Source organism: Canis aureus, chromosome 9, assembly GCF_053574225.1.
Source record: "Canis aureus isolate CA01 chromosome 9, VMU_Caureus_v.1.0, whole genome shotgun sequence".
Lineage (NCBI taxonomy): Eukaryota > Metazoa > Chordata > Mammalia > Carnivora > Canidae > Canis > Canis aureus.
Genome location: NC_135619.1, coordinates 43,161,196 through 43,185,337, shown reverse-complemented (window position 1 = coordinate 43,185,337; position 24,142 = coordinate 43,161,196). Strand labels below are relative to the sequence as shown.

General features: G+C 33.9%; 1 protein-coding gene and 1 pseudogene across 12 annotated transcripts in view; one reads left to right on the top strand and one right to left on the bottom strand.

Moving 5' to 3' along the window:
- Window positions 1-24,142, bottom strand: part of FUT8 (fucosyltransferase 8) — a 301,575-nt gene that overhangs the window by 141,465 nt on the left and 135,968 nt on the right. For all 12 annotated transcript variants that reach the window (XM_077909653.1, XM_077909648.1, XM_077909645.1 and 9 more), the window contains one exon: window positions 5,565-5,990. In XM_077909653.1, coding sequence (XP_077765779.1) covers window positions 5,565-5,767 — 203 coding nt within the window. In that variant the 5' untranslated portion in view covers window positions 5,768-5,990. The remainder of the gene's footprint in view (window positions 1-5,564; window positions 5,991-24,142) is intronic.
- On the top strand, window positions 9,108-12,007 carry LOC144319934 (lymphokine-activated killer T-cell-originated protein kinase pseudogene; annotated as a pseudogene).

The following is a 24,142-nucleotide window of genomic DNA, read 5'->3' as shown; positions in this document are numbered from 1 at the left end:
TGTTTGTCAGACTGGGAGGGCTAGGAATCTTGACTACAAATCTTTTTTTTTTTTTTTTTTTGACTACAATCTGAGAAAGATATTCTCACACAGGGGAGCAGTATTGCCCCTAAGGACAAATTAGATACTCTTAATAGCATAAGGAATAACAGATGCAGCGTTGCAAAAATAAAAGGCACATATGTAAGGTAAGGTTAAAGGTAGATGGCAGGTGTTCTAAACATTCCAAACCACTCACTTGCTCTACGAATATAAGTACACTCTTTACATGAGAAATGGGCAGTTACAGAGAAGAGAGCCTAGAGCAAATTTTCCAATCAACCAATAGGAACAAAGGCATCCCTCATTTTCTAATACCAGCTTCTCAAACAGAAGAAGTAAGATATGACCTGTGAAACATTATGTCAGTTTCCTTTCTACCCATTCTGTGTCCATGCTTCTGTTGCTCCAAATTTTTCCAACAGAAGACTCGTGCTTTGGCTCTAATCCATCTGGGAAATTTACTACATAGCTTAGAAAAACAGAGAAAGCCATAGATTAATTATACAAATCCCAAGAAGCAAAGATTCTGTGAACAGTAACTTCACATTATTAAAGGTTGAGAGAAAACAAACATGAAGTATAGAAAAGCATTCTTATAGGGTAGCAGGCTGAGAAGGTGATTACCTCTAAATTTTTAAAAGAATGTTTTACAAAACAAGTACCACATGCTTACCTAAAGTGCTGGCAATTAACAAGTAAAAAAGGGATGTCTGGGGAATGCCAAATAAGAGCATACAAGAAACATGAGAAAATAAGTAGATGTACCTTGATTCCTGAGCAAAAAAATTCAACCACTAATTTTAATCGAGGTCAGTATCACCTCATGTCTAGATTTAATACTATATTTCCAAGTTAATTTCATTGCAGTGAAGCACATACCCTAATTCCATCTGAAAATCTAAATCTTACTCAACCATCTTCAATATGTCATTCCTCTGCTATAAACCGAACCACAAATAACTCTATCAACCAAGTCTAAACCAAACTCTGGCTATCAGGACCACAATGATTTGACCTAGTCGATTACTTCTGAAGATGAGAATGGTAGTTTAAATATGGCCACAAATTCTTTGCAGTTTTTCCCTGTGTTCCCTGAATATGGAATGTCCCTTTCACTTGCATACACTAACAGAATATGGCAAAAGTGTGACTTTTGATACTGGGCCTCAAAGGGACTTACAGTTTCTGTTCTTTCCCTCTTGGAATACTATTACATAAGAAACCTGAGCCATCCTGCTGGAGAAGCCACATGTAAGGGTCCTAGCTAATCATCAAACACGTGAGTGAGGTCATCTGGACTCCCTTATCACAATGTAGTAGCTGCAAGAGTGACCCCAGACTAGAAAAAACAACCAAGCTGAGAGCAACCCAAATTAAATAATCAAGGAAAAAAAAACTTTGTTTTAAGCCACTGGATTTTTACTCTATTATATATAATGTATATTATATACATATATAATTTATATTTACATATGCATATAAATTTAATTTTTTATATCGAAATACAATTTTAAAAAAGAATGCAAAAATAAGAAAACAAATTTTAGTAACAAAACCCAATTTTTTAAAATTGACAATAGGGGCACCTAGGTGGCTCAGTTGGTTAAGCATCTGCCTCTGGCTCAGGTCCTGATCCTGGGGTCCTGGGATAAAGCCCCACATTGGGCTCCTTGCTTGGCACAGAGGTGGTTTCTCTCTTTCCCTCTGCCCCTCCTCCCAGTTGTGCTTGTTCTCTTTCTCTCTCTCAAATAAATAAATTAATTAAGTAAGTAACAAATGTGAACAGATGCCTCACTAAATTATGGCAATTAATAAGCATATGAAAAAAATGTTCAACATCATTGTGGAAATGCAAATTGAAACTCAGTGAGATATTACTACGTATCTATTAAAACAGCTAAAATATAAAAAACATAACAGCAAATGCTAGCAAGAGGAACTGGAACTCTCAAGCATTGCTGGTGGGAATGCAAAATGATATAGATACAATGGAAAACATTTTGGCAACATCTTAAAAAATTAAACAAACACTCAAATGACCCAGAAATCCCATTCCTAGACATTTACCCAAGAGAAATAAAAACTTATGTTCACACAAAAACCTATAGAGCAAATACTGTAACAGCTTTGTTCATAATTGCCAAAAAACATCTTTCAACTGGTCAATGTGTTAAAAAAAAAAAAAAAAGACAACAACCCTGAGATACATCCTTACTATGGAATACTACTCAATATTAAAAAGGAATTAAAATAATAGGAAAAAGAAAAAGACTACCAATCCACACAATAACATTAATGAATCTCAAGTACATGATAAATGAAAAAAGCCAGACTTATAAGGCTGGCTTATTCTATTTATATGATGTATTTTAGAATCAGTATAAAATACAGAACAGGGCAGCCCGGGTGGCTCAGCAGTTTAGCGCCGCCTTCAGCACAGGGCATGATCCTGGAGACCCAGGATTCAGTCTCGCATCGGGTTCCCTGCATGGAGCCTGCTTCTTCCTTTGCATGTGTCTGCCCCTCTCTCTCTCTGTTTCTCATGAATAAATAAATAAAATCCTTTTTTAAAAAAAGAATTGTTTTAAAAAAAATACAGAACAGAAAAAACTTCAGTACCAGGGACAGAAGGTAAGGCTAGAATCTGATTACAAAAGCACACAACAGAATTCTGGTGGAAGGTAGAATTTTTCTAAAATTTAACTGTGATGGTAGTTACAAGACTCTAAACATTTGCTAAAATTTATAGACCTATATGCTGAAAAAAGTGAATTTTATTGTATAGAAATTATTCATCAGTAAGTCAGAATTAAAGACTAAACACACACACAAACAACCCCCCAAACATAGTACTTAAACATTTGCATCCCTCAGAATAATGATTAATTTTTCTAAATGTGTAATTCAATCAACAAAATTAGCAAATTTTAGCTAGAGGATGAGTTATCTACTTTTAAAACTACTGTCCTAACTCTTGAACATTGTAATTTCAGGCTTCTGGATCACTCTCCTCCAATCCAATCCATATTCTTCATCCCAAAGAAATGACCTAGATTTGCAGACATATGAATTACTCCGTTTAGCTTACAAACACGTTGTCATCTAAGAAAAAGACATAGAAAACTGGGTACAAAATGTTATAATGAGAGGGAAAAAACACCAACACCCATAGCACTTCTACTGTTCTTCCTTTTATGCCAGGGCTCTAAAATGCAATCCCTCTGGCTGAAACACAAGTAGCCCTACTGGTAAAGTTGATGGACGGGTCTGAAGAGGTTTTCTTCCCTAATGAGGGAAAACAAGAACTTATTTATTTTCCTAAAATTATCTATCTATACATAAAAATGGACTTGGTCTGTTTTCAGATTGTATTTATGATGATATTACAGCACTGTCTATTACATACCATCTCAACTCTTACAAGTTGTCTCTACATTTGAATGTAGTAGTAGAGAATTTAATTTCAACACAAAAGAATACAAAGAAAGTGACTTAAGAGACACAAAGATTGGGGTGCCTGGGTGGCTCAGTGGTTGAGCATCTGCCTTCGGCTCAGGGCATGATCCCAAAGTCCTGGGATCCAGTTCCACATCAGGCTCCCTGGAGGGAGCCTGCTTCTCCCTCTGCCTCTCTTTGTGTGTCTCTCATGAATAAATAAATAAAATCTTAAAAAAAAAAGAAGACACAAAGACTAGTCTGCAGAAGAAACTACTATTATTAAAGGCAAGCTTCCTTTCATGCAAAAAAAAATAAGACACTTGGCAGTCAGAAATAAGCCAACTGACATCAGTATTGAAGTTGGAATGAGGAGAAAAATAATTATTTATGAGCCTGAATTGTTAAGAAGCAAAATCTTTTCCAAGGACCAATAATCCCAGGATGTAGAACAAGATTTTACTATAATCAAAGCATACTCCAAAATCAACTAGAGCAGTTGCTATTCTTAGTGATCTCCTGCATGACACTTTTAGTTGAGATTTCTGAATCACTGACTTCTCTCTGGTTTCTCTTCAGAGGCAATACACCTTATCAGAGTCCAGGCTTTTGAGGCATACCGCCAGGATGCAGGATACTCCACCACTTGTGAAAGTATAACCTTGGGAAAAATTAAATTCCTTAATACTGCTTTGATTCCTCATCTGTAAAATGGTTATGAAAACAAGTATCAGCATCTCATAAGGAAACTTATGAAATTCAAAGAGATAATCCATGCAAAGTCCTTGGCATAGTACCTGGCACAATAATAGCTATTACTAACCTCTAAATTATCAATCTTTGATTCTCATAACAAATGACTGAATGAGACTACAGAAAGATCACCTTCTCTGTGATACTCCCAGGTCCCCACCCAAAAGGAAATAAAATGATATATAAATCCAGGAAGTTATCTGTTCACTTTTTAATTCCTGGTTACTTTGCATTTTACCACATGGTACTACTAAAAATGACAGGAATAACTTTTCATTCATTATGTGAAATTCTTAACATCAAGCACTGTCTTCCAGAGAACATAAAAGGGCCAAAAATAATATTATGGTAAAGAAAAAAGTTGAGAGAAAAGTAAATTCTAAAGAAAGTGCAAAGGCAGTAGTGGCAGGGAGATGAAGGAATGGGAGGAGAGAAGTCTTCTCTAAAGCCCCTAAAGTATGTGACACTGCCAACTGTATTCGTCCTTCACAGAATGCTCCTCAGCTTCACCAATCTAGCACTTTCCTTCTCTTCTTCCTCATCTACTCTGAAGGCTCAATGCACAACAGGATGTTTTCATTTTCCACTCCTCAATTTTTTTGTTCTCAAAAAGAAATGAACTCTGTCCTCTTTTTCTCTACCCTTGGGGTCACTTACACCTCTAGAGTAATGAGAACTCAAATCTTCAAACTTTAGCTTGAGAAACAGCAAGCACTGAATACATAATCACCTTCATATATAAAACAGAGGATTTAGAATTAAGGAATTACTTGTTCCCTGAAAATACAAGATTTTATTCTTCCAAACAGCTGATGCCTTCTAACATACATGTTACATTTTGTAATAAACTAGAAGTAGCAACAGTAACAATTCCCTAGATTCCATATCCAGTTGTTTTATTCAGCAATGAATTTTTCTTTCTTAATTTTAATAAGTTAAAGATTATTATCTCAATTATTATAAATGTCTATTATTGTCCATATAACAAAAAGTTTAATATGCACTAATTTAAATCATACAAAGTTTATATTTAATGTATCAAAATTATTAAAATGCTGAAGATAACTACTAGTGAAATACAAAAACAAATTAAATGGCATGGTTTTTCTATATTAAAATTCATATGCAAAATAAGATTTGACACCATGGAGAAATTATGTTAAATATATAGAGCTATCATTGTTATAAACAGTATCTCACTAAAATATTTAAATTTTTGCATAAATAGCAATTTAAGGAAATCATTAAGTATATTTTAATAGGTGAATGAAGCCCTGCAACTAAAAAGAAAGTACTGTACTTCATCACTCTTCCTTCAGTTTTTTAGAACCTACCGGAGAGATTCAGCCATTCGCCTCAAGTCTTCATTTTGCTGTTTTAAACGTTCAAGCTTTGCCAGAATCTTGGACAGTTCTCGGCTAGAGTGATCAGGGTGGTCATTATCTCGTACCAAGTGACCACCTATATAAAATAGCAAGGTCCCCCAGGCAAAAAGAATGAGCATAATCCAACGCCAGGAACCAGTCCATGGCCGCATTTTCAGATTTTCAACTCACTCTCCTGGCTTCCTGGAGCTCAAAGAATTGAAAACATCATAACTCTGTTTCTAGCTAGTGCAAAAGTAGTAGCCTTCTGTTGTTTCAACACATGATGCTTCAGACTTGGTGTCTCTGGTAGTCCTGTAGTGAATCTTTCAAAGAGATCCTCCTGGTGGTATGAGTAGGAAGCTTTATTGTCCTGTGCTTCATGGACTCTACATGCTGTGGAAAGAGTAAGAAATATATTTAAATTATTTAGAATATGCAAAATAGCATATGCGGAGATTCATGGAGTTAAATGAAACACATTGGTGTTGAATGGTCCACAGGGTGGCAAATAACTTAACAGCCTAATAATAAGTAAAAAGCTAAAGCTTTTATGTCTACATCACCCATGTAGACCAGGGCTATACCAGATAAATTAATTAGCTCTAAGCTTGAAAGTCTTCTAAGTGCCATCATAATTCTTTTTTCTTATATCATTGTGCAATAGATAATACACAGAAATCAAAAGATTATCTTTGAATGAACAATCTAAGCCAAACAAACATATTCAACCACATATTTTGGCCCAATGTTTCCATGATCCCAAACAGAAACATGTTCTCATTCCTAAAAGATCTTGATTTCTGGGACACCTGGGTGGCTCAGCGGCTGAGCGTCTACCTTCAGTCCAGGGCGTGATCCTGGAGTCCCACATCGGCTCCCTGCATGGAACCTACTTCTCCCTCTGCCTATGTCTCTGCCTCTCTGTCTTTGTGTCTTTCATGAATAAATAAAATCTTTAAAAAAAAAAAAAAGATCCTGATTCCTTCTCCCTCCATCTCACTGCTCAGCTGATATTACACTACTTAACTCTGCATGTGACAGGCAAATTGTCACTGATAAATTCTAAAAGTGACATGCATATTAACTAAGCAAAGGTTATTGCAGCCATTAAGCAGCTGGTAACCACTCCAAATATCACAAGCAAAGGTTCATTATAGATTAAACTAGATTATCCCTTCCTTGAATGTATTAAAAAATACAAACATTTGCATCCTAAGTCTCTACCAGTTATATCTTAGTCACTGCGCATCTTAAGTTTCACATGCACATGCTTTCTCAGGCTTGGCTGCAGGTTTCATTTGTCACTTCATCATTAGACTTATAATTCCCTTTAGAAACAAAACCATTTTTTCCCCCAAAGAAAAAATTGTAGCCAAACATATAACTTTAACACCATTTGAAAATTCCAGAGCTATATAAGAGAAGTCATATCTCCCTCCAGCCACAGAGTTCCTTGTAAAAAAGAGAAAAGATGAGAAATAGTTTTTATATTCAAGACTAAATGTGATAGGCACTTGAGCATTAATGAAAGTTATTAAAAACTAAACAGAAAAGTTGGGAGAAAAGTTGGAAAAGAGGCTTCAAAAATTACTACAGAGTTGCTATTTTCCTACTTTTGAACCTCAAATTTCAACTGTTTTTAAGTGGCCAAGTATTCAAAGAAAAGTAAATCTCTTCAAACAAGTGTTCTATTTCCTTCCTATTCCTACACTATTTTCATCATCGTTACTGGTTTACACTAGTTAAAACATACAACAAAAGGAATTGTACTCACTGAGAATTGTTTGAAAAACAAATAGAAAAGCAATAATCAAAAAAAAATTGGGTGTTTTCTCTGTTTTAATAACTATGTTTAAGCCTACTGAGAACATTATTTTTAGTGACTCCACTGTTCATTCTTGTCTCTCTCAAAATTCTTTCTCAAAATCCTGCTCCTCTAATCTCAGGTTACCTCATCCATTCACTAAAACATAAGAATAATTAAGGACTACTCAACATCTCAGGCCAAAGATCAGTCATAAGATGTCTACTTTATTTTGCTTTAATTGGAGTTCAATTTGCCAACGTATAGCATATTACCCAGTGCTCATCCTGTCAAGTGCCCTCCTCAGTGCCAGTCACTCAGTCACCCCAACCCCCCGCCCACCTCCCCTTCCATCACCCCTTGTGTTCGCTTCCCAGAGTTAGGAGTCTACTTTTCATATGCAGAAACAATGCAGATATTCAGGGCTTCCTGGTTAAAAAGAAAATTAAAAAAACAAATCTACTCTTATGCCCTAAGGATGGATTTAATTCAGTAAGTTAACAAAAGAAGCTACCCATTAACATTTGAGTTAATAATATTGTTTGTGACAACATATACAACAATATAAATTGCTGTTTTAACATATGCTGAACCTATAATATAGTCCAAGCTATACCAGTAAGATGTTACATTTTTAAAAATATTTTATTTATTTTAGAGAGCGAGAGAGTGCACACAAGTGAGTGGAGGGGGGTGCCATGAGGGAGAAGGAAAGAATCCCAAGCAGAATTTATGCTGAGCACTAAGCTATGCAAGGCTTGATCTCATGATCCTGAGATCATGACCTGACCTGAAACCAAGAGCCAGATACAGATGGACTGAGTCACCCAGGTGCCCCAAGGTATTAAATGTTCTAATCTTTCCCTTCATAGCAAAAGTTAACTTAAAAAATATAACGGTGATAAACAAAACATAGCTTTCTTACAAGAATCATTTAAATAATAAGTAATAAAAAGATGTGCTATAACATTTTATTAAAATTACAATAAAAATTATAATACTCAAAGCCAGCAAAAGTATAACTCAAATAGAAACAAAAGGCTATAGAAACATAAATTTTGTTATACAAAATACTTTAAATTCTTATAAACTACCATCAAAAATAACCAAAATATTAAATATCAAAATATTAAATTACTACATATTACATGAATTGTAAGAATGCATTAAAAATTATCATAGGAGCAAAACAAGGCCATTTTCTTAATTAATAGCACCAGCCTATTGTTTGAACGATGTCTGTCAAAATGTAAACTCCATGATTTTTATCTATTTTGTTTACTGATGTATCCCAAGTACTTAGAGCAGTGTTCGGCACTTGTAGATACTAACAAAATTTTTTAATAAATCAGTGAATGAATGAATGAAGGATGTCATACATGGTATATGCTAGTATGACATATGATGCAATTCATGCACATCAACTTCAAATGCATTTTATGCCCCCCTTAAGAAAGCAAATCTGAATGTATAAAGTAAAGCAGTACTGTACCATGAGGAAAACAGTTCAAAAATAAGTCATTTATAAGCTTTAGGCTTTACTATTGTCAACATATACCTTATAAAACACCCCCAAATAATCAAAATAAAATGGTCTAAAAGGCTACAACATCAACTTATGGTTACCTTTCAAAATGAGAAAATAATTTCTCACTACTTTGTCTTATTTTCCTCACCTAAAAGATTCATTTTGCAAAGACAATGGGATGACTGAAGAAAGTATGTATAGATCTTGATATGAAAGCCACTATATTTATTTGTGAAAGAATTAGTGAAAATATTTCAAATTTATTAGTAAAAATATTTCAACATTAACTACATGAGTGAATTTCTAACTAAAATTTATATAGTAGTGTTTGCTGAGATTTCTTCTAGGAGTGGGTTGTTTCCTTTAAAGTTTTGATAAATTCATTCCTAAGATTCACATACCACCTTTCATCTGCAGAATATATATATACACACATATTATATCATATATATAATAATATGTATATATATACACACATATATTTGAAGAATATTAAATGTGAATAATAATGTGTATATATATATATATACACACACACACATATATTTGCAGAATATTAAATGGACTGAAATATGTCAGACTTCCTTCCACAAATTTATTTAATGATACTACTTTTTTTTTTTTAAGGTAGTAGGTATTTAAATGATTCTGGGGGATGTTTACAGAGATTCTTTGGGTCATATTTGCTTAATTCTCTGAAACAAAAAAATGTATGTAATTTTTCAAAGTAATTCCTTTAATCTGAAAGCTGAAGTATATAATCAGTAAAACTGAGAACTTTAATAAAGTTACTGTGAGGCTGAAATGATGTTAATATATATGTTCTTACTATAATGCTTGGCATATGAGATGTGCTCAATAAAAGGTAATAGTATTTTAATGCTGATAAGATATGGAAATTAAATATATTGGTAGTAAAATAGGCAAAGCCTGGACTAGAGACTTTGTTCTGCTACGTCACAGCAAGGTAATCTCACTGAAGTTCAATTTCTTTATCTATTAAATAGATATAATGCATACTACTTCTCCCACGGGATACTGAAGAAGCTTAGATAAAATGTGTGGGAAGCAGTTAGCATACTACTAGCAAACTGTTACTATACTACATATATTAATGTTGGTATGTTATTTTATAGACCCATTTATAATATTTTGTTAATTTATACACTATGTATTATTATAGGCAGTTTCTAAAATGACTACCAATGATCCCTGTGTCCTATACTCATGCCCTGTGGAATCTATTCCTCCTGAGTGTGGGCTGGACCTAGTTGACTTGCTTCTTAAATAGAATACAGAAAAAGTGATATGATTTCACTTCTGAGATAAGGTTACAAAAGACTGATACTTCTATCTTGCTCACATGTTCTTGTTACTTTGATGCTGCCATATGAAAAGACTCATGAACTACTGGGACTTCATCAAGATAAGAAGCTTTTGCACAGCAAAGGATACAGTCAACAAAACTAAAAGACAACCTACAGAATGGGAGAAGATATTTGCAAATGAAGTATCAGATAAAGGGCTAGTTTCTAAGATCTATAAAGAATTTATTAAACTCAACAGCAAAGAAACAAACAATCCGGAGTTGGTGAGTTGGTGGGTTGGTGGGTGGTGGGGGCGGGGGGTGGGGGGAGGGCTCGGGATCAGATTTCAAGACCGGCTTGGCCGAGACCTCTCCTCCCCGAGACCTCTCCTCCCCGGCGTGGCTCCAAGTGTTTATTACAACGGAAGAAATCAATAATTTCAAGACACCAAGCAAATTATCAGAAAAAAAAGAAATCTGCATTATGTTCAACTCCATGTATAAATATTCCTGCCTCTCCATTTATGCAGAAGCTTGGCTTTGGTACTGGGGTAAATGTGTACCTTATGAAAAGATCTCCAAGAGGTTTGTTTCATTCTCCTTGGGCTGTGGAAAAGATTAACCCTAAATGTAATGATCATTACCAAAGTATGTATCAAAAGAGATTAATAGATGAAGCTAAGATTTTGAAAAACCTCCATCACCCAAACATTGTAGGTTATCGTGCCTTCACTGAAGCCAGTGATGGTAGTCTATGTCTTGCTATGGAATATGGAGGTGAAAAGTCTCTAAATGACTTAATAGAAGAATGAAATAAAGACAGCCAAGATCCTTTTCCAGCAGCCATAATTTTAAAGGTTGCTTTGAACATGGCAAGAGGGTTAAAGTATCTACACCAAGAAAAGAAACTGCTTCATGGAGACATAAAGTCTTCAAATATTGTAATTAAAGGTGATTTTGAAACAATTAAAATCTGTGATGTAGGAGTCTCCCTGCCACTTGATGAAAATATGACTGTGACTGATCCTGAGGCCTGTTACATTGGCACCGAGCCTTGGAAACCCAAGGAAGCTTTGGAAGAGAATGGCATTATTACTGACAAGGCAGACATATTTGCCTTTGGCCTGACTCTGTGGGAAATGATGACTTTGTCTATTCCACACATTAATCTTCCAGATAATGATGATGATAAAGATAAAACTTTTGATGAAAGCGACTTTGATGATGAAGCATACTATGCAGCTTTGGGGAGGAGGCCATCTGTTAATATGGAAGAACTGGATGAAACGTACCAGAAAGTAATTGAACTTTTCTCTGTATGCACTAACGAAGATTCTAAAGATCGTCCTTCTGCCGCACACATCGTGGAAGCTTTGGAAATAGATGTCCAGTGATCCCCGCATATTCATGACTACTGCCTTTACATGTGGCTCATGTATAGAACTGTTCTGTTTACTCTAATACACTATAGAGTTACTATGATAAGCTGTAATTATTAGACTTTTTGGAAGTGACCCACTTTAGGACCACAGCGCCTAGTTAACATTTAAACAGTTGTATTTGTTAATATGCTTCTGATGATAAGCATTTGAGATTATAGGTTTTCTTTTTTTTTTTTTTTGAGATTATAGGTTTTCTATTAAGTTCAGGAAACTAGCTACTTATGTATTTGAATGTTTATATATATATATATAAAACACTAGCAGTAATACAATGCTATAAACTCTATGCATAACGTTAATTTGGATTGAGTGACCATCACTTTTACTGTTTCTCAAATATTATTTTAATGGATTTATTGAAATTAGCACTTTGTGCCATACAAAAAGAAGTCTATGTTTGCTTATCTTTTAAGCCATTTAACTTTTTCCTGGCCTTTTTTGGCTGATGTGCTTATTATGAAATATGGTCACCAGAAGCTGAGAGAATATGGCTCACAAGACTAGCTTCCTGGGTATTTAGATGTTTTTGGTTAAGGCTTATCTTGCTCTCTCCATTCTCCCCAGGTCTTTGGCTTTTGCTTTATTAGATGTATTTTCTGTTTTGAAATATTTTTTTTATTTAGTAATCTATATCTTAAGCATTTTGTAGTTCTGGCATAAAAATAAAATCCTAGTAGGATGATATAGAATAAAGGAGACTTCAGTTACCAGAAAAAAAAAAAAAAAAAAAAAAGAAACAACAATCCAATCATGAAATGGGCAAAAGACACGAACAGAAATCTCACAGAGGAAGACATAGACAATGGCCAACAAGCACATGAGAAAATGCTCCGCATCACTTGCCATCAGAGAAATACAAATCAAAACCACAATGAGATACCACCTCACACCAGTGAGAATGGGGAAAATTAACAAGGCAGGAAACCACAAATGTTGGAGAGAATGTAGAGAAAAGGGAACCCTCTTGCAATGTTGGGAATGTGAACTGGTGCAGCCACTCTGGAAAACTGTGTGGAGGTTCCTCAAACAGTTAAAAATAGATCTGCCCTACGACCCAGCAATTGCACTGCTGGGGATTTACCCCAAAGATACAGATGCAATGAAACACTGGGACACCTGCACCCCGATGTTTATAGCAGCAATATCCACAATAGCCAAACTGTGGAAGGAGCCTCGGTGTCCATCAAAAGATGAGTGGATAAAGAAGATGTGGTTTATGTATACAATGGAATATTACTCAGCCATTAGACACGACAAATACCCACCATTTGCTTCGATGTGGATGGAACTGGAGGGTATTATGCTGAGTGAAATAAGTCAATCAGAGAAGGACAAACATTATATGGTCTCATTCATTTGGGGAATATAAAAAATAGTGAAAGGGAATAAAGGGGAAAGGAGAAAAAATAAGTGGGAAATATCAGAAAGAGAGACAGAACATGAAAGACTCCTAATTCTGGGAAACGAACTAGGGGTGGTGGGAGGGGAGGTGGGCGGGGGGTGAGGGTGACTGGGTGGTGGGCACTGAGGTGGGCACTTGACGGGTTGAGCACTGGGTGTTATTCTGTATGTTGACAATTGAACACCAATAAAAAATAAATTTATTAAAAAAAAAAGAAAAGAAAAAAAAAAAAAAAAACCCTGTGAAATGGAACCGAATCTGTCAACAACCATGTAATTAAGCTTAGAAATGGATTCTGTACCAGTCAAGCCTTAATGTGACTGAAGCTTGGTCCACATTTTGATCTCAGGCTTTTGAAAGACCACAGCCAGAAGATCTAGCTAAGCCATGCCCAGATTCTTGACCAACAGATAGATAGTAACTGTCTTAAATCACTTAGTCTTTTTTTTTTTTTTTTTTTTTTTTTTTTAAATTTTTATTTATTTATGATAGTCACAGAGAGAGAGAGAGGCAGAGACACAGGCAGAGGGAGAAGCAGGCTCCATGCACCAGGAGCCTGATGTGGGATTCGATCCCGGGTCTCCAGGATCGCGCCCTGGGCCAAAGGCAGGCGCCAAACCGCTGCGCCACCCAGGGATCCCTTAAATCACTTAGTCTTAAGGTGATTTGTTATATAACAATAGATAATTAGTATACATGCCTACTTCCTACTAGGGCTGAGTGCCTGGTCTTCAGTTCATGTGTTATTCTTTCTGTCCCCAGCAAGTTGTACAAAGTCTAAGGCACAGAGCAGGCATTCAAATGCCAGACAGAATTGAATCTTAATCATACTTTCTTATGCATCCTGCTAACATATCTTACAAATACTTTTTATAAAATTTTACTCAATTATAAAATTTTTTTATAAAATTTTATAAAAATTAAACTCAATTTAGAGCAAATAAGAAATTCGATAAATGCCTTTAGACTTCCAATATAGCATTAAACTAATAATTACAATCTTATTTATTTAACTAGGCTAGAAAACTTAAGTATTTAGAAAACCTGTTTTCAGAGATCGGGCAATAGCCAGACAAGACTGTGATGCCTGAGATAAGGTAAACAATCAAAGGTAAGTCCTATAATCACTCCAGTCTTTTGCCTAAAATTTACTGAATACCCACACAAAAGTGGAGGACCCATGCAAAGCACAGCTGTCTTCCTAAAGTGAAAAGATAAAGTCTAAGAAGTTTAAGGGAGCGAGAATCTACAAGTTAGCATATTGAAGAGGAGGGTGCTGCCCAGTGAAAACGATCTAAAAATGTGCATAGGTGAATCTTCAGTCTTTGGCTGGATACTAAGCTCTGCGTGCATAAGATTTCATGAGGCTGCCAAAGAACAATTATCAAGAAAAGAAAAATACAAGCTAACTGAAAAGTAACTATCTCTCAGAGACTGTTTGAAGGGGAAAATCTATGAGTTCCAACCAAAAACAATGAAAATGCCGCAAAGAAAACCTGGTGCATTCAGTAGAAAGGCAAGAAATAAAACACCTTAGAAGTTAGGGTTAAGTAAGCCCTAGAGCAGGGATCAGAAAAATTTCTCTAAAAAGCAGGATAATAAATATCATAAGTTAGTGGGACACATAATTTCTATCACATATTTTTTATTTTTGTTTCTTTATAGCCTTTTAAGAATGTAAAATCCCATTCTTCACTCAAAAACTATACAAAAACAGGCTATGGACCAGATTTAGCTCATGAGCCAAAGTTTAATGACTCCAGCCACAGAATTAAGATGAGGCTAACAAAAACTATAACAAAATTAAAAACAAGCTACAAAAGGATCAAGGTGATCAAAAAGTAAATTACATGCCTATTCAAACAAAACTCAACATTCTTTTGAGAAAGACAACAAAATAAACTTCACACTCTCCATCAACTAATCAAAAATATAAAGAATATTGAGACAGATCATCTTGTGATGCAGCCATCCAAAGACATGGTAAACGCTAAGGACAGACTAGAATACTGAGTAATCTTAGCACTCCAGGCCCCACACTAAAAATGAGGTAGCAGTATTCCACTACTCTAAGAATTTTAAGTCTCTGACTCAATGAAGGTAGCAACTTGTAAAAACAACAACAAAACAAACCCAATTCAATCACTGAACATAATGACTCAATTCCCATTCATACATAAACAAATAGCCTCAAAAAAGAAAGGTACCCATTTCTGAGCATAAATACTATTCACCTCAGTCTTTACTACTCTGTAATTATAATGTCTGGCATGCAACAAAAATCCTGAAACACATAAAAAAAAAAAAAAAAAAAGCAAGATATGACAAACCGTTTTCAAGAGATAAAACAAACACCAGAGCCAGACCCATAAATAAACTGGATGTTAGACCTATCAGACAGAAAATTCAGAATAATTATAACCAATATATTGAATGTGGACAACACACGTGAACAGATGGAGGATTCAGCAGATAAAATACCAAATTAACAAAAAAAAGACCAGAGGACCTTCAACAGGCTTACCAGAAAACTAGATAAAAGTGAAAATTAATCAGTGAACATGATAAAAGGCTGCCAGATTATCAAAATAAAACTCAAAGAGAAAAAAAAAGACTGGAAAAAAAGAGAAGGAACTCGAAATCTGTGAGAGGATTGATTATCAAATGATCTAACACATATATAATTGGAGTTACAGAAAGAGAGGAGAGAAAATAAGGCAAAAAATATATTTTAAAACATGTTAGCTGAGAATTTTCTAAAATCAATGAACAATAAATCACAAATCCAAGAAATGCAGAGAACTGCTGGAAAGGTAAATTTAAAATGTAGGTAAAGCTGCTGAAAAACAGAGAGAAAATCTTGCAGGTAGCTGGGGAAAAATTACATACTGACAAAGAATGAGAACATAATTCTTATCAGAAACAAGTCAGCCAGAAGACCACGGAGCAACATCTTTAAAGTACTGCGGGGGGTGGGGGCGGGGGAATGGAGAGATGGAAGTGGAGATAATTTTATAGCATGGTTCACAACTTATAACTAGTGAAAATATCTTTCAAGAATAGTTGTTTCTGGGGGTGGGGTGAGGCTGAAAAATACTTTGTGCCAGCAAAACTGCACTTCAAAAAAAAAAGAGTAAATGAAGTCCTTCACATAGGAGAAGTATGATGCCACACAGAAATTTGGATCTACACAAAGAAATAAACAGCACTGGAAGTGGTAAAATCTAAAGAAAATAAAAACATATTTTCCCTAACTTAATGTCTAACTCAAAAAGAGCAATAACGTATCACTAGGTTTATGAGTCTGTAGAAAATATGACTAAACACAGAAGGAGAGGAGGGAAAAAATGGAAGTACACTGTAGTAAAGTTCTTATAGTACATTAGACTGATAGCTCAAAAATGTATACTGTAAGCCCTAGAACTGCACTATCTGCTTCAATAGTCACTAGCCGTATGCAACTACTTAAACTAGAATTAAAAGTAAAAATTTGTCCTCAGTCACAGTACCAACATTTTTATTGTTCAATAGCCACTTCTGCCTATGGCTACCATTATGAATGGTACAGATATAGAACACTTCCATCATCTCATTAAGTATCAATATTGCCCCAGAACAACAAATGATTTAGAAAATAAGTATAAAAAATCCAATAGTGGAGATAAAATGAACAAAAACGAAAGCGTGATTCAAAATACAAAACCGAAAGGATGAACATAAGATATATGATATAGATGACTATTCTGGGATTTCTGAGAGAGAATTTAGTATCTTGAGAAGACGGGGAAAGTTTCACAGTTGCAGTAGAAAAGGGAGTGCATCTGAGAGATGGCATGAGCAAAGGTCTTTGTCCATTATGATGGTCATTTTTTACATACTCTCCTGTGCCACCAATAAGAAGTTTAACTTTAAATAAGTTACTTCACTCAGTGTAGCTGTTTATACATTGTGCTCTATTTATTTTAAAATATATAGCATGGTTCTAATCAACATTTGTAATAGAGAACATCTGGAACAAATCTACCATATACTTTACCTAATGCTATAAAGTACCATGATTCAATCATTTGTTCATTCAAAAAATACTTAATAAGTCCCAATCATATAAAAGACACTGTCCTAGGCCCTGGAGTGGTAGCAGTGACTAAGACCATGAGAAGCTCTGCCCTCAAGAGGTAACATTCTATTGGATTCTAATTGCAAAGGGAAGTAATTCCACAGAAACAACTTCAGAAAAGCCTCTTCTTGAAGCAACTAACATACTAAGTGATACAGTGAGAAACTGAATATAAACTATACCACCTAATTAATTTCCTAAAGACAGAACTAATCACTCTGTGAAAAACAATTGCAGTACCATTTATAACATGTCAAATTGACTGTTCTTATTATCTGACAAATAAGAAAATGACCAATAGCCACTTCCTTTAGCATCTGACTATGTGCAAATGATGTTTCCAAGAATCACATTCAAGTGGTTTCCCTTTAATGCTAAGGGCAAAAGATAAGTATATAACAATATTCTATAGAACTAACTAAGAGTCAGAACAAAGAGTTGTTCTGCTATGAACCACTCTCATAAGAGGATAGTCTTCCAAACTCAAAAATAATTCACCACTTACTTAACTAATACAAGTATGTATATACTTATATACTATGCAAAGGAAAATATGGCATTATATATCAAGTATTTATGTAAAAACATGACCTTTGATGAGAAATCCCACTAGCAGGAATTTATACTAAGATGTGTTTTAACATATGAACAAAATGCATTTTACAAGTCTATTCATTATAATTTTTTTTTGCAATAGCTCCATATTGGAAAAAAAACATAATTGCAGATCAATACAGTTTAATAAATTATGAATTACTTTTTCTTCCCAAAACTGTGTTTTTCTGTGACTCAGAACCAAAAAGAAAATCAGCAACCTAAAACAAACCCGTAAGACAGAGATGATGAAAGCAGACAAGGAAACTAAAACAATTACTAAAAATATACACTACAATTTAAATTTAAAAGTCAATACACTAAAAAAAGAAAAGCTATAACAAAAAATAATTTCTGTAAGTAAAAGTATCTGAAAGTTTTAAAAATTCTCTGGAAAGGATTAAAGATTAGATACTACAGAGGAAAAGTTCAATGGACTTGAAGACAAAGTAATAAAAAAAATACCCTCATGACAGGAAAAACTTTATAACTAAATACAGTGAGAAATGCTAACTAGACTTATTGTGGTAGTCATTTCACAATATATACAAATATCAAATCAAGATGTTGCACACCTGAAACTAGTATGTTATATATACTATGTTATATGTCAATTAAAAAAAAATCCAGAGAAAAATATCCAGGAAAAAAATCTGAAAAGATTTGATAGAAAAGAAAATTTTAAAGCAGGTACTTTATAGCACTTATCTTTAGATATTATGATATTTTACAGCTTTTCCCACAGGGTATCACCATATAGTATCCATCATCATGAACCAAAAATTGTTCATGTATTGATAAGACTCAAATAAAAGCCATACATCATCGTTAGCAAGAAAGCAATTTACATCATTAGCCTCAGGGCCAGTTAGAATATACCAGCATTTCCCAATTTTGAAATTCAGCTTGAAAAAGGACTTCTCAGAATGAAACCTGTCATCAAACTTTAATATACAGTAAAAATAAGCCTAGTCATAAGTAAACACAGAATTTGTAACATATTTTAAAATACAAATAAAATCATAATTTAGAGGGGAAAAATAGTCATGGAAAAATACATACATGGCAAAAACAATTTCAGGGGCTTCTTAGAAAAAAGTACAAGCTAGTGGGCAATGGAACAACATCTTTTAAAATTGCTGAAATTAAAAAAAAAAAAGGCAAAACTACACTCGGCTATCCAGTGAAAATATTTTCAAAAATAAAAGCAGTTTTCTGTGAACTTAAGTCTTCACTTAACTTGGTAAATACCAAAAAGTAAGGCTGTTGTGTCATAAGGAAAATGTATGTTTATTTAAAAAAAAATGCCACACCCAGCAAAACTTTAAATGTTTTAATGAAATATGATCTATTCTTTTTTTTCATAATTGTTGTTTTGGTCTTATATCTAAAAATTCAATCCCAAATCTAAGATCACATGTATTTTCTCCTATTTTTTCCTAAACAAGTTTTAGGACTCAAAGTTAAAACTATGCTTAACCAAAGAATGCCACTCCTAGGTATCAACCCAAGAGAAATGAAAGCTTATGTTCTCCAAAAATCGATACTCAAATGTTTATAGCAGCTTTACATATATATAATAGGCAAAACTGGGAAAAAAACTGATATGGCCTTTAACAGATGAATGAATTTAACTCTGATATGTCAAAAACTAAGGAATACTGCTCAGTAATAAAAAGGAACGAGCTACTGACCCACTCAATGAAATGGATGAAATTTTAATATATTTTACTACATGAAGGAAGCCAGAATCAAAATTTGCACATTGTGTTATTCATTTATTTAACATTATTGAAGATGGAAAACTAGGATGAAAAATGGATTAGCAGTAGCCAAGGACTAGAAATGCAAGGAGAGGCAGATTACCAAGGGGCTGCAGGGGAAATTTTACAGTGATGAAACAATTCTAAATGGTACTGAAGAAGGGCATATCATCTCTATGGTATTCACTCACAAATCTGTAACTTCATCCTAATAATGAGAAAAATACCAGACAAACCAGAACTGACCCAAACATACTCTTCAAAACTATTAAGGTCATAAAAAACAGGAAATAACTAAGAAATTGCCAAAGATATGAGAAGGCCAAGGAGACATAATGACTATATGCAACATGGTATCCTGGATTTGGATCTTAGAAGAGAAAGGGACACTGAGGAAAAACTGGTGAAATCCAATATGATCTGTAGTTTGGTTAATAACACTGTACCACTGCTAATTTATTAATTTTGACAAATTACCACAGCTGTATAAGTGGGAAACTTGGCCAAGAGTATTGGAAACTCTCTGTACTTTCTTTGCAAATTTTCTGTAATTCCAAAATTATTCCAAAATAAAAAAGGTTTTTTTAAGGTTTTTTTTTTTTTTAAGACAAAATAAGTACATTTTGTTTTCTGAAAGGAAAATAAAAGCTGAAAGAACTTGTTGGCAGCAGATACCACTACAAGATATATGTAAAAGGATGCTTTTCTGGCTGACTGTAGATGGAAAAGTGAATATAAACAATGGATTTAAACAGACATATTAAATGTATGGTAAGTATAAATGAAATATCATTTTAATTTCTTCTAAAATAGATTTGATTCTTTAAAACTAAAGTAATGATAAAGCATTATGGGACATATAACAATGTCATAAAGTGTATGCCAATGATAATGAAAGATGACAGGCAGAAAAATGAAAGATTGTTTTAAAGCTTCTACATTATTCTTCAAGAGGTATGACAGTACTACAAAGTTTGGTGAAATAGGTAAAAGATTCAAAATATAAACTCTATCAATGAACTATCAAACAGATAAGCAATAGAAAAAAAATCAATGAGACCAAAAACAAGCCCCTTGAAAAGACCTATAAAATTGATATTTCAGCTGAACTAATCGGGGGCAGGGGGCAATAAGACATAAGTTGCCAATATTAGGAATGAAAAGAGAGCATCTGGGTGCTGAGGTGGCTCAGTTGGTTAAGTGTCTGCCTTCACCTCAGGTCATGATTCCAGAGTCCTGGGATTAAGCCCACTTTTCCCTCTTCCTCCTCTCCCTCCTGCTCTTGCTCTCTCTCTCTTGCTCTAACAAATAAAATCTTTAGAAAGCGGGGGGGGGGGGGGGGTATCACTACAGATGCTACAAAAGATAAGGGAATATTGTAAACAACTTTGTGTGAACAAATACAAAGCCAGACCTGAAACTGGCAAGTTTCTTAAAAGAAACAACCAAAGCTCAATCAAGAAGAAAGAGACATTCTGAATAGCTGTATAGCCTCATGACTATTAAAGATTCAAATTCATATTTATAAATCTTCCCATGACGAAAACTCCAGGCCCATATGGCTGTATGTGTGTATTCTACGAAATATATTTATAGAAAATGTAACAACAATTTTAAATAAATTTTTCTAGAAAAGAAAAAAGAAAAAAAAGTCTGACAGACCCATAAAATGCTAAATATATATTTGCCATATAACTCAACCATTCCATTCTTAAGTATTTACAAGAGAAACGAAGACATATGGTCATACAAAGACATACAAGAATGTTCACAGCTGCTTTATTTGTAAGTGCCAAAATTTTGAAAAAATCCAAGTATTACCAACACATGACTGGATGAACAAATTGTGATATATTCATATAAAAGGATATTATTCAACAGTAAAAAGGAGAAAACTATTAATATATACAACATGGATGAATCTCAACAATATGCATGGCTAAAGATAGTAGAGACAAAAAAAATACACATTAATATGAAAGTCTAGAACAAACAAACACATAGTGCCACAGAGCAATCAGGTGACTAAAACAGGGAATGTTAGTTACAAGAAGGTATATATTTGAGAAAAACCATCTATCTGTATACTTAATATGGGTACATTTTATTGATGTAAATTATCCTTCAATGCAGCTGAAAAACATTTTAAGAGAAAGTTTAAACTACCTCCATTTTGTGAATGTAATTGAGAATTTCAATAATTGAAGGCTGCTAATTCATTAAATGGCTAAATTATGTGCTCACATCTTGAGTTTCAATGAAAGAGGTTTTTTTAGCAAAATCACTGTACATTCTTTTAATGAAAATTTTTCAAAGGTAATTATTCTATAAATATAATCAACTTCAATCCAAATGGTAATGTGAAAATTGTATTTTGTACATATCTCAAAAAAAATTAAGAATCAACTCAAATAACTAGTAATATAATTAACAAACCAAAAACTGTGTTGAATTTTACTAGTCTAACCTTCTTCAGAACAAAAGAAATAATCACAAATATTCAAATAATAATGATTCCCTAAATCATAATAAATATATACTATTTATTATTATAGTAAAATTTATATTTCAGAGAGTTATTATCTTTAGAAGAATTTACTTTTCTAACTGGAAAGAGTAAAAACCAAATTATTATTAGAGACTGCTTCTTGAAGTAACTCATTGTAATGAAATGAAAAATTCAACAGAAAAATAAAATCATAGAGGTTAAATATAACTATTATATTTTAAAGGCATCAGGTTGATAAAGGGAAACAAAACTTTTAGAAAAAAGCTAATTATCAATTATAATGTACAAATATTTTGGTGGGGGGCACCTGGGTGGCTCACTTGGTTAAGCATCTGCCTTTGGTTCAGGTCATGATCCCAGGGTCCTGGGACTGAGCCCTGCATCAGGCTGCCTGCTCAACTGGAAGTCTGCTTTTCCCTCTCTTTCTGCCTCTAGCTCTCCAACCCTGTGCCTGCTTCAAGCTCTCTCTCACTCTCTTATGCACTCTGTCTCAAATAAATAAATAAAATCTTGAATTAAAAAAAAGGGAAAAAAAGTACAAATGTTTTAAAAGCCCTGTACATAAGAAATTTAGTTTGTGATTAACATATACCCAAGACTTTAAATATCTTCCCATTTGATCTAAATTCACTTTCAAATTAAATATTGTTATATAATTTATTTAAAACACTTCTTACTGGGCAGCCCAGGTGGCTCGGCGGTTTAGCGCCACCTTCAGCCCAGGGTGTGATCCTGGAGACCCGAGATCAAGTCCCATATCGGGCTCCCTCATGGAACCTGCTTCTCCCTCTGCCTGTGTCTCGGCCTCTCTCTCTCTCTCTCTCTGTCTCTCATGAATAAATAAATAAAATATTTTTAAAAAATACTTCTTACTGTCCAGTCTCCATAAATGGAAAAAATGAAGTTTATAAAATTATGTTTATTAATTTAAGTAGAAAAAAAACAAATTAAAATAGTATCATAAATTAAAATGGCCTTTTAATGCTAGTTGAAATCAACTTTATTTATATAAAAGCACTAAGTAACCAACTAAACTGAAATATAGAATAAAGTCAGGGAGGAAGAAAGTAAAAAGAGGGAGTCAAGAAGGCAGGGGAGGAGGAGGGGAAAGATAGGAGAGGACAGAAAAGGAAATTTTCATATAGCCCTCACCAAGACTATAAAATTCAATTTTCATTCATTACTTACAGAGTGATCTATCATACTTTCACACTGCTTATCAGTAAGGTCACAGTATATGCACATATGAATTTAAAATGCTATGCATCCTGATTGCATAAGCACAAAATACTCTATTTAAATTCACCAAAACCAGCCAATATCTTAGAAATTAATCTTCCTCATTATGAAGAGCAAACAAATAATCACATTTATGAGGTTTCTATCAGGAGTATCTCACTCACCTTAACTCAAGATAACACATCAAGCTGTGTTTACTGATGCAATTAATTTGTACCATTCAAATGGGTCAGAAATCTAGCCTTGGCATTAGTACCTTTGGCCCTGAATAGATTAAAACTGGTAAAAAGTGGTAGTACTAAAAAAAATTCAAATGAAATGTATACCCTTACCATTTTATCTGATTATCCAGTATTACATAATATATACTTGACTGGCAGCACGATAGGGTAGAAACAGCAACTATTTCAAATTAATGACTGGCTATAAATATATGGGAAGTTACCCAACTATAAAATGAGAATAACAGTATATCCTCACATAATTGTAAAGATTACATGAAATAATAGATGTAATGATTTGTAAATTGTAATGCAATTTGTAAATATCAGTTACTACTCTTTTTCCCTTGGTCATTAGAAAGTAAGTATACTAGCCTTCTGCCAAGTTCTTACCTATCATGGCACCTTCATTCTTCCTGTTCCTTCTACTTGAAATGCAATTCCTTTAGCTAAGTCTTACAATTCAGATGTCTAATTGAGTTAAATGTCACCTCTTTTCAGAGACAGTTCCCAACAAACTGTATCAATTATGACATATTAGGATACAAGTTAGAGAAAATCTAACTCAAAACTGCTTTAAAAATAAGGAAATTTTAATTTCTCAGTAGACAAAAAGTTAA